At 41.8% G+C, this 12317-nt stretch overlaps 1 protein-coding gene across 1 annotated transcript in view; it reads left to right on the top strand.

Moving 5' to 3' along the window:
* Positions 1-11958, top strand: part of xylt1 (xylosyltransferase I) — an 87946-nt gene extending 75988 nt beyond the window's left edge. Inside the window, exons 10-11 of the mRNA XM_080415570.1 lie at positions 3178-3511; positions 7994-11958. Coding sequence (XP_080271696.1) covers positions 3178-3511; positions 7994-8316 — 657 coding nt within the window. The 3' untranslated portion in view covers positions 8317-11958. The remainder of the gene's footprint in view (positions 1-3177; positions 3512-7993) is intronic.
* Positions 11959-12317: the final 359 nt, after the last annotated feature.

The raw sequence follows: 12317 nt of genomic DNA, 5'->3' as shown, positions 1-12317 counted from the left end.
CCTGTGGCCGGTGCGTACACGGCCACATGGTAGTGAGGCGTCTGCGTGAGGCGTATACCCTACCCTCAAGCACAATTGGCGTCGGTGTCAAGGGGCGGGGGTGTGTGTGTGTGTGTGTTTGTGTGTGCGTGCGTGCGTGCGTGCGTGCGTGCGTGCGTGCGTGCGTGCGTGCGTGCGTGCGTGCGTGCGTGCGTGCGAGAGAGAGAGAGAGAGAGAGAGAGAGAGAGAGAGAGAGAGAGAGAGAGAGAGAGAGAGAGAGATGCATGAACGTGCAGGTTCCAGAGGAGTAGCATGAAAATGCTGATAAGTCTGGGGAAATCTAAATTCAAGATATGGGCTAGAACAGCAGCTGATAAACCTATGCCCACTGCTTTGGAAACAAATCATATCAACATCCCAATATGAAGGACCACCCTAAAGTTAGTTTAGTTTTGTACCTGAATTGTTTATACACCCAGTTTTAGCCCATTCATTGAATTTAGATGTCACCAGACGGCAGGCAGTGATCTCTGATCGTCTGATTAATCGTGGCTAAGATTAGGTAAGCTTCTAAGTGATAGAAGGTCATAATCTCTGATGGTCGATGATAAGCCCACAGGGCTGATTGAGTAGTGGACACAGTCACATTCTGAGAAGCAGTAAAGGGACAGGCTGAGTGTGGGGAGGTCGTCATACTGTCAGCCATGTGCCGAAGCTGAAATGGGACAGAAGTTAATCCTCCTTTGACCCACTTCAGACTCATCACCAGCAAGCACTTCTATTTTGTGTTGTCATCTTCCTTCACCTGCAGTTATGTATTGTATGTTAGTGATGTACAGTACAACTATGAACTGAAACCTCACACACAGATAGAAAAACACAACATGCATACATTGGTAATTGTAGTATTTATAGATAACCTGATGAAGGGTTGCGTATTGTACCCAATAAAAAAATCTATTTGCCAGTGAAGAAGAGAGCGTGCAGGAGTACTTTTTTTCTGCATTAGTCGACACATGGTCTTCTCCAAAGCACATGTCGATCTGTAGGTGTGCAAACGTTTTGCTCTTTGAATTGTAGCATGTCAAATCATCCCACTGTCACAAATTACACTTCCTGAGTTGTGTATTGATACTGACTCTACTTCATCTCTAAGTCATACTCTGTTTCAACAGGCACTGAATCTGATTGGCTAACGTGTAAATTGCTGTGTATGTGCACACGCATATGAACAGCAGCATCCACATCCAGTCTCATAACCCAAATATCGAACGTCTTGATCTATTCCCTGTCCTCACCATGTCTCAGGCAGGGATTGCCTTGTTCCACCGTACATCTTCCTCCTCTAAAGCCTCTTCATTCGGCTGTCTGCAGACTCTGTCCATGTGGATTACGTTGAGAATTTTTTTTAGTCAATACGCCTTTCATTTCAGTCTGGGACTTAGAATGAGCCTACTGCCAATCAATTGGGAATGTACTGTGTGCCAGAGAGTCAGCCTTGAATAAGGTAATGAACTAGGTGGCAGACAATGGAGATGATTAGTGTGGCTCTTTGCGATGGAAAGTAAAAGAACCAAGGTCCATTGGACAGAACTGGCAGAAGGTCAGTCAAACGATCGAGATGAAAGCGTCTCTCTTTACAGATGAACAAAACTGTCCAAGTCACGCAATCTCAATTTCTCTCTTTCTCCCTTCCACCTTCTGTCTCCTTCTTTCTCACTCTTACTTGAGAAATTGGTGTCTATTTATACATTAAACTCACTTCCCAGGGTATAATGTAGTCATTTTCCAGTCAGCCATTGATTGGCCGGCAGTGCAAGGCTGTGTTAATGAGATGGTGTAAGGATGAGCAGACGTCCTTCTCAGGTTTCTGCCAACGACACCCCAGCCTGACGATATCTCTGTGTTTGTGTATCGGTGTCTCTCTTTGTCTTCCTACTGTCCATCAGTCTTCATCTACCTACCTCTCTTGTTTTGCATTCCACACAATATCCCATCGTCTGCCCACCATCGACAAAACTAACTGGCACGTTGAACCTCTACAGTTACAGTCTTGACCACAATGAAGACATTAAGGCAATTAGCTGGACTTGTATACAATTCCCCACTCCATATCTATTGTCCCTACTCCCTCCCTCCCTCCCTCCCTCTCTTCCTTCCTTCCTTCCTCCCTTCCTCTCTCTCTCTCCTTCTCTCTCTCTCAACTTAATTTAAACTCTGTTCAATTCAAAGGGCCATTATTGACATGGGAAGCATAGGTTTTCATTGCCAAAGCAATGTACAAAGATATAGATAGGCCTACTCTTTCTATCCCTCTCTCACACTGGCCACCCCCTCCATCTTTTATCTGTCCTCTGTTGTGTGTTCGGTGCAGCTAGCAGATTGATTGAAGCGTGTCCCAAGGGGATACAGATGAGGTCTACTTTCAGTCCATACTATGCCCTTCCCTCAGTTTGCTCCCTGCCCACATTCTCACATGACACATTAAACATGCACTCAACCATGTGATGTCACATCAGGAGCTGTAAACAGACCACTTCACATGTGCACAGTCTGCACACACTGTGAGTGTTAGTTTAATCCTTGTACAAATGTAACCAAATGTCATTTGCTTATAATACAGTGCATATACAGTATGAATGTGTTGACCCAGAGCCATATAAGGAGAGTTGCGTCACCTCCGTTCACTTCTTCGGGCCAGTCTTCTAAAGAGCCTTCTATTGCCGAATAGTGACAAAGCCCTGAACCAGAAGTTTACGGAATGCGTCACTATTTCGAGTTTACATGAACCACGTGACCGGCGCTGTTTTCTGCCCCCGAGGTGACGCAACTGTCTAAAACAAGGCTCTGCGTTGACCCATTTGATGAGGAATTCTCCTCGTGAATTGGTTGTGTTCATATATGTTACACATAGTGTTAATTTATCCAGTTGAAAATCTGAGAGCCTTATGGGTCCATTCGGTTCCATTTGTACATGCTCAAAATGAATTTAACACAGGTTATTTTACAGGGTAGTAGTGCCTTCATGCAGCTTAATGTATTTCTCTAAGGTTGTACTCTGTTTACCCTGTCGTCATTCTATCTACCCGTCTCTCTTTCTCCCTCAATCTGTCACTCATTCTCTCCATCCTGACTCTCTTTTCTTTCGATTTCCCATCTCTCTGACACCCTCTCCATCCGCCTTCCCCCATGCATCAGATCGGCACCGAGTGGGACGCGAAAGAGCGCATGTTCCGGAACTTCGGCGGGCTGATGGGAGCCATGGACGAGACGGTGGGCATGCAGAAATGGGGCAAGGGACCCAACGTCACGGTGACGGTGGTGTGGATCGACCCCACCAATGTCATCGCGGCCACCTACGACATCCTGATCGACACCAGCGCCGAATTCACCCACTACCGACCGCCCCTCAACCAGCCTCTGAGGCCCGGAGTGTGGAGCGTTCGAATCCTGCACCACTGGAGCCCCGTGGCCGAGATGCGTTTCCTCATCGCCCCTCTGGCGTACATCAAACACCAGCCCATACGACAAGGTGAGACATTCCGGTCCGGTCGAGTTTATTTAACCCGTTTCAATCCGGGAACGCGTCTAGAAATGTTTTCTAAATCAGTTTTCTGAAAACCGTATGTTGCTACAGTATAATAACACTTTTTCATGTCAAGGACACTTTTTCATGTCAAGGACCCACAAAATTATACATTATTATGTATTTGGTTCCGCGGACCCCCATCTCAAAATATTTTATTCCAGGGACCCCCCCAGAAGCAAAGATTTGAGTTACAAATGTTCGCTTAAAAATATATATATTCAAAGATTTGCACCCATTTTCATGATTTTTCAAAAATAGAAGATCTACATGCTCAAAGCGCTGCACCCGGTGCCACGCTATGAGCTAGTATATCTGCTATTTTTAAATGGCCAAAGTATAAAATAATGGCTATTGCTAAAATCCAAAATGAGACAGATGCGTTCCCGTATTGAATGTGTTAGAGACATACAATCCTCAGTGTTCATTTCATTAACACTCAGGATTTTACACGGTTTATAAAGCAGTTCTCAAAGTGGGGTCCGCGGGGACTAGGGGTCCCCAGCTAAATCATTGATAGTTAGGAACCAAATGGACCCTTACAGGATCTGTAACTCTGAGAGTTATGGGGGTCCGTGGCCTAATGCATACCAAACTGGGGTCCTTGAAATAAAAAAGTTTGAGAACCACTGGTATATGAAGCACATATTGGGTTTACTTCAAAGTAAACCCAATGTGATTCATATAAAAAGAGAATAAAAAAATGTAATCATATGCCACAGAGTCACAGAGTAAAAATACACACACGCACACAGAGCAGAATATTCGGAAGATATAAGATATAACAGAATTTGTGTTATGATCACTTGATCGGAGAGAATGTATTTACTTTGACACCGAGTCAACCATAACAACAACAGCGCAATCATTCTGTGGAACAATCATTGCTATTTTAGGAGTGTAGGTGCGTGCACACAAACACTCTCACACACACACACACACACACACACACACACACACACACACACACACACACACACACACACACACACACACACACACACACACACACACACACACACATATTGTATTTGTAACGTGCTGTTTCTAATCAAGCCTCTGGGCCTCCGTCGGCCCTGGTTGTTTGTCATCTAGTCACCCCTAATAACCCAGCACACTCCTCATTCATCCTAAATAGAGTGTTAAACAACAGCATGTTTAAAGGCCTCCAAAAACAATGACAATTAAATCAATCAGCAAGAATGGATAAGGGACAGGACTCCATTGCTTTGTTCCATTGGCAATCAGTTTCCTGTGAAAGTCACATGAGATTTGAAGAGCTGGCTGCAGCATAATCACGTTTCGCTCCGTTTAATAATCTCACTGAGCCAATTTAATTATGAACAGAAACAACAAATAAAGTCCCTACTTATTCCCATTGGCTCTTGTTGGTTGGTTTCTGTTGATCTGGTGTGTGTGTGTGTGTGTGTGTGTGTGTGTGTGTGTGTGTGTGTGTGTGTGTGTGTGTGTGTGTGTGTGTGTGTGTGTGTGTGTGTGTGTGTGTGTGTGTGTGTGTGTGTGTGTGTGTGTGTGTGTGTGTGTGTGCATGTTCATGAAATATTCATCACGGCTTCATGAACGTTTTTGTTTCTTTACTCTGCTCTCAGTCCTCAATCCCTGAGTGGAGAAAGTTGCAGGGTGAATTATTATTAAGAAGACTGTACTTTTTTCCCTTGAATAAATGTTTTTGTTACTCATAATCATAACTTGTTACAGTTCAGTGGCAAAATTGTTAATCTCATTTAATTAACATTTCTGACTGGTTCCACATTCTGAAGTATGGGCTCAAATGCAGTGCAGTAGAAGCAGTATTGTAATAATAGTTAAATGTTTCTCAACGGGGCGGTATGTATTCCAGTTAGTGTGATATTCATAGAACGTGGAAGGGTGTTAAGTGCTATATTTTTTAAAGCGGGACGTGTTTGTGTGTGTGTGTGTGTGTGTGTGGGAGGGGGGCATAATGTCTTTCTTCTTCTTCTCATGCCAGTTTAGTATATTCCAGTGACATATAATCATTTTATCATTAGATTTCCTTTCGTCTATTGGCATAATTATGGTAGATACATAGATACAACCTTGGGCCCCATTTTTTTTTGCGTCTTAGGTACCAGGTCTTATGACTTAACTTAAGACCTGGAGGCGTGGCCAATGCTGTTTGGTCACTCAAAATAGCAAAACAGCATTGGCCATGCCTCCAGGTTTTAAGTTAAGTCATAAGACGTGCAAAATACTGATATGGCTGGCTAGTGTTAGTCTTTATTAATACCCAACGTTGGCCATTCATAAGAAAAACTAATTTGATAGATTGTTGACAAATGCAAAGAATTTTACTATCCTATTTTTAAGAAATTGAAGGTTTACGGGTGTATTTGGAAATACGCTCTGGGGATCTGTTTTGATTTCAGAGCGCTCTGGTTTTGACTTGATAGAGTGCTCTGATATCAGTTAATTTACCATCGGTTAGCTAGATACTCCACAAAATGTTGTCATTTTCATCTCAATTAAATCAAATGTAAATTCATCCCACGTATAATTACTGGTTTTGTTAGACGTGGATGTGTGTTGAATACTTTCTAGCATACCAAACAAGCTGCAACAATCACATTTTGCAATGACTTCCTTTTCCTACTTTTATTCCTTTATATTTGTGCCAACTCGTTTACATTTGTGCCGCAAGAGTTGTTGTCTAACATTGTCGCAAGTTCTGCTGTCCCTGAACATTTTTGTGCTCTTGACTTGTTAGAGTGTTCCTTGTTAGATCTTATCGATTGCACCATCGGAGACACATAATTCGCTCGTCACCGATTTCACTTTAACAGCAGCATATTGCAGGCTGCAGTCAACATCGTGGAAACATTTTTGTTTTGTTCCTTATTCAGCAGCAACAAGGTTGCTCATCCATACTATCCATTATCCACGGCATGCCAGTTTGACAATGTCCTAGGCATTGCGGGCAAACAAATACTACTTCAACAGGTCTGTATAAATGACAAGATTGCATTATAACCTTGGCCTAATCTTGCATTTTATTAAAAAATGGTTAAAAAATAATGGATTTGTTACTTGAGAACAGCATAGTGTCCTGAAAAGGAATCCATTGTGGTTGGCTAGAAACTGATTCTCAACCCACATATCAGCACAGTCCATAATGCTCTAGTAGGAGTTTGTTTGTTTGTTTGTTTGTTTTTTGCTCCCTGGGAAGAATAAATTTATATTCAGTCCAGTTAAATATAAAATCTGTTATTTGGCATTCAGTGAGATAAAGCAACACAGAATAACATAATAAAAAAATGTCAGAGCAGGAACTTAGCCAACAATTTAATTGGTTGTGGGGGTGGTAAGGGACGTGGATATTGAAAGGGGAGCACTAGCCCAAAAAAGGTTGAGAACCACTGCTTTAAATAAACCAGATCCTTTCCACCACAGTGGATACAATAACACCTATGTAGTTACCCTCAATGCCTTAGGTTTAACTGGAGTCTTTATCCATTACGTACTTGAACAGTCTTACAGTATGTTTCTGTGTGTGCCCGTGTGTGTGTGTGTGTGTGTGTGTGTGTGTGTGTGTGTGTGTGTGTGTGTACATAATGCATGCTTCGGTCCGTCTATAATTTACTGCTGGGACTGACACCAGGTTTTCCTCCTACATGCATCACCAGTAAAATTTTATGACGTGGCACTTCAGCCGCACTGGCAGCAGCAGATATAAGCGCGCGAGCGTGCGCACACACACACACACACACACACACGCACACGCACACGCACACGCACACGCACACACACACACACACACACGCACACACACACACACACACACACACACACACAGTGCCACCGAGGGCTAGCTGGCATCAGCAGGGCATCCCCTGGTCTGGCATAGCACCCAGTGTCTGACTCCATCTTTTGTCACTAGCCCATGAAAAGCGCTGAGGTCTGCTAGTGTCTGGGTGAGAGGCCGGAGCAGACAGCGCTTGTGTACAATAGCCACGCATGCTTAGAAGGGACGGCTAGCACCCGAGTGTGAGCACCTCTGAGGAATTCACAGCTTCACTGGAGCTCAGGGTGGAGAAGGTGTTTAAAAAGTTGGTGTGTTTGTATTTTATCTGTTTCTGAAGAGCAGCTTATAGAACTCGCCTTTAATCTTTTTTTCTATTAAATTAAATTAAATTAAACGTCATTATTTCAGTACATCCATTTCTAAGGAGTAAGTATTGCAGAAAATGTATCCCCTCAAAGAAGGGGATTAAAAACCAAAAAAGACCAATCCTGAAAACCAGTCAAAACAAATTAGTAACATTTTAAGCTTTTTATAGAGTCAAGACAATCATGATGCAAATCACGTTCCACTTCCTACAAAAATTAACTTTCTTTACCCTGCTTTTTCCGTCCCTCTGTCTTCCTCTGACCCCCCCCCCACCCTTTCTGTAGAGGATACATTAAAGCTACATAATGGTCCAGCTAAGAACAGCTACATGGAGCAGAGTTTCCACGGCCTCAACCCAGTGCTCAACATCCCTGTCAACCTGGGCCACGTGGAGAAGGCCAAGAGAAATTCTGCCCTGACGGGTCCGGACCTTGAGCGCTGGCTGGACGGCCTGGTAGGCGAGCTGTGGGAGGCGGCGGACATCTGCACCACGGGCCCCTCCGCCTGCCCTGTCATGCAGGCCTGTCCGAAGACGCCTTGGAGCTCCCTGAGTCCCGACCCCAAGTCCCAGTTGGTGGCGCCACGTGCCGACGGACGCCTCAGGTAGCGACAGAGCCTCCAGCTGGACAGGAGGCCACGGTGTGCAAAAGAGTCACTATTGATTTTATTTATTTATGGGGTTTGCCGCAAGCGGGACTCGGGAGTGGGGTTACTGTTCCCTCTGTGTTACGGGAGAGGAGGGAGACAAACGAAAAGTGGATGTTTTCTTGGTTGATGAGGGTGTCTGATAAGGAAGTGAGGAGACCGGTTTTGTAAACCGAGACCCTCCCATGGGTTCCTCTTTTGAGGGGACTATGCTGGCTTTGCAATTTCCGTTTCTCAATGTATTTATTTTCATCTCATGGCTGAGTTTTACTGTGATCAAAGCGTTGCAATTCTGAGCATCTAGTTTATTGCTGAATGAAGGGGCAATTATGGAGTGAGCTTGTATGGCCCAGCACATGGCATAGAGGTCATCTGAGTGTAAAATTAGATGGTAGACACTGGCACAAGACCAAGCTCGGCTCAAAAAGGCCTTACATGTAGATTGGATTAAATATAAGGACAATGTCTGGTAAAGATTTAATTGACGTGCCTCTTGAGGTTTTTATAACCATAAACAAAACACAATATCCGAGCTTTTAGAGTCACCCAAACAGATGTGTTTTGATATGACTCAAGCACAGTATCAATTAATGCAAATTCCTCAGTATGGATGAAATAATTTTACATAAAACCAGTCACTTTAGCATTGCGTAAACATGTGTCTCTGACCCTTATGGTACTGTACTCTCTGCGTTGTATCATTAGCTAGAGCAGTGGTGCACAAACTGTGGAGTGGGACCTAAACATGGGTCATGGGATATATCTATTGGGTCATGGAACTGTGCATTAGAATGGAAAGTCAATTAAACGAGTAATTTAAAAAAAACTTCACAATGTACAGCATTATGTAATTTCTGTTTTAAAACAGATTTTATCATATGGTATATGTTAGATGCATTCTTTAGATGTTAGATGCATCCTTTTAATGGCAGGCTTTGGTGTGCCTTGAAAAACTGTTACAAAAAGATTAGTTTGCCTGAAGAAGGCCTCGTTTTTGGTGCACTGAAAAGTTCACTTTTAATTATTAAACGCATGGCTGTTGTCAGCAGTTGAACAAAATTATAATTTCATTATCAGGAACGAATACTAGACTTGATTGCATTGATCAATATTCTGGGTCATTGCTGAAAACGTTTGTGCACGCCTGAGCTAGACTTTATGCTATTGATACATCACAGTAACTACTGAGGGGAAACTCTGCTCAGATTTTATAAAGGAATACATGTCCTTAAGTACAGCACAATTTCAAATGTTTAGTCAGTGCCTGAACAAGATATGGAAATGGCGTGGCTGGGCTAGTCATCCGCCCACTCACTGTGCGTAGTGCGTACAAATAGGGCCTTTTCAAAATGGTCCAAAAACATTTTTGGATTTTAGTAGATGTTTAATGTGAGCTTTTTAGGGTTCTAAATTCAGAGAGGATTCACTTTGGGCCATTGGGGATAAATGTTTAAAGATTATCCATAAAAAAAAGGTCTTCTTTTATTTATTAAACAAATGCAGATGTTATACTGTTGGTATAGGAAATGAAGATAGATGTGGGCATTCTTCTTGATCTCTTGGTAACATGCCTCAAACTTAAAACAAAAATGTATCTCAAGCTGCACAATTAAATTGTCAATGTTAATTTTGGTCAAATTAACACTGATAGTTTTACTGTGTGGCCATAGAATTGTCAAATTATGTTGTTTCTGATTTTATAGTTTTATTTCTTTTTTCTTTTTTGTGATGACACTTTATGTTGCACAGAGGTATAAAAGAAGTCTCAAAATTGTGTGAATGGAGGTGAGTCGACTGGTTCCACGAGTTGCTATTTATTTATAAGTTTATATAAATACAGATATTTTTAGTCAATGACTAAATAACTACCACGCTGCCTTGGCAGCATGATAAATATTTTTTGTAAAGAATGCTGCCTTTATTTACAAAGGCCAATTCCCCAAACGTATACTGTACCTTTTTACAGCCCACACACCCGTGTGTTAGTAAGTGTTGTCCTGTCTCAGTAGATCTTCTTGTTATGGTTTCCTACATGGCTGTTTGCCAAGCGCATTACTGGGGGAAGCTACCCCTGACCTATGAGGTCAGGGGTCAGCTACCTAACAACCTCACCAAACAGTGAAGTGAACAAGACTCTCCTCACAGAGAACACCATGGACAAACTCACAAAGAACACCATGGACCATGTCTGTCCTCACAGAGAACACCATGGAAAAACTTACAAAGAACATCATGGACCATGTCTGTCCTCACAGAGAACATCATGGTCAACTTTTGAAGACAGAAACTGTGCTCTGTGGTGTTCTTCTCAGTTGGAATAGTAGTGAATGGTAATGTGACGATAATGTTCATGCTGTGACAATAATGTACAATTTCAAGTGAATATTATCTTTTATCTTGACTGCAAACAGACGTTATACTGGATCATGTCCAAAGTACCTACTCAATTGTGTCTACATTTCAAGTACCTTTGCTGCCAACAAGACAATCTTTTGAAGTTTCAAAGAACGTAATCTCTGCGTTGCTACTACTATAATACATCCTACAAGAGTTATGGTCAGACCTTTGTTTTAGTTTTGGAACAATATCATTTGAAGCCAATTAAGAGTTCAGTCTGTGATTGTCAACATTTCTTATAGCTGCCACATCAGCAAACTGAATGTTTTAGCAATGGCTAATCATGAATCATTTCTTCACAGTTATCACTTCCTTTTTCTCAATCCTCAACTGTGCTTTTGAAGAAGAGTTATAAAAGGACAATTTGGTTCATTGGCTGGTTTCTGTACCCCAGCAACGTGTTCCACCTTTTATCTTTCAGTGCCACAGAGCTCATAAAAACTATTCACACAGTATGCGTTATTCTGAAGTTCAACGGTCATTTTGAGAAAAGGTGAATTAAATTAATGTAACTCAATGTGAAAGTCCTATTTTATAAAATACAAAAAAATATTAACAATGAAGAAAATGTACATAGATATTTTGTATTGAAAAAAAAATGTTTGAAAGGTAATGTACATATAAATACAGTTGTGACAAACTGATGATGACAGTGAATTTAGATTTTATGAAGTGTCAAAGATTGGGCACAGAGTTAATGGTGTTTAATGATTCAAGTGCATCGCCTGTTTCAATGTTTTGGACAGATCAGTGACAACACCTCGTCATATTCGCCTTTGAGAAAAGAAAAAAAAAAGAAACAAAAAAAGATCTCATGCCAGATTGTTGTTGTTCTTGCTGGAATGTAATTGTTGAGCAATGTTGCACAAACGTCTCTGAACTGACGTTTCCCCTTGTGTTTTCTGGGGGGACTCTGTGCCTTAGCTAACTTTTAGAACCTTCTCAGTCCACAACACAAATCCTTCTGTAATCATTTTGTTTTACCTTTTTATGAGTATGTGAAGGAGCAACAACGCAAGTCTGTCAATGGTACTGTAACACCAAAAAGAGAAGATGTATGCTGTTGTATATATATCACGCCGTCTGTCTTATGCTTTTTTTCTTTTTCTTTTTTTCTTTTTTCTTTGGACGGATCATTTTGTTTTAATTGGTTGGCTCATTTTTCTTTTGTCTGACTGCTTTTTGGGAATAAAATTCTCTGGAACAAATCAAATCATTTGTTTTTACTTGAAAACAATGTACATACTGTGCCATGGCCATCTCGTTTCATTTTAGTCTGCCACAGTTGGAGATCATAGGTTATAACCAGAATCAGATAATCATTTACGTTATAATAATATTAATAAAACCATCCCCTTTTCCAATCAAGTACTTTCCTGGTGATCAAGTTGTTAACTGTGGTTAAGCGGACCCCGTTTCCCATTCAATTATCTTCCACAATTACTGCTCCTTCATCCTCATCTCCAACTGAGCAAAGATCTAACAGAGATCCTCATAAGTCCTTCCACCCACGTGATACCACAGTTCCAGAGCCCACTGTGCTTTAGGGGATATTAAATCATTTAA

Source organism: Gymnoscopelus braueri (assembly GCF_963280865.1).
Source record: "Gymnoscopelus braueri genome assembly, chromosome: 2".
In the NCBI taxonomy this organism is placed as follows: domain Eukaryota; kingdom Metazoa; phylum Chordata; class Actinopteri; order Myctophiformes; family Myctophidae; genus Gymnoscopelus; species Gymnoscopelus braueri.
The sequence above is the reverse complement of the archived record's forward strand: the minus strand, read 5'-3'. Positions and strand labels throughout refer to the sequence as shown.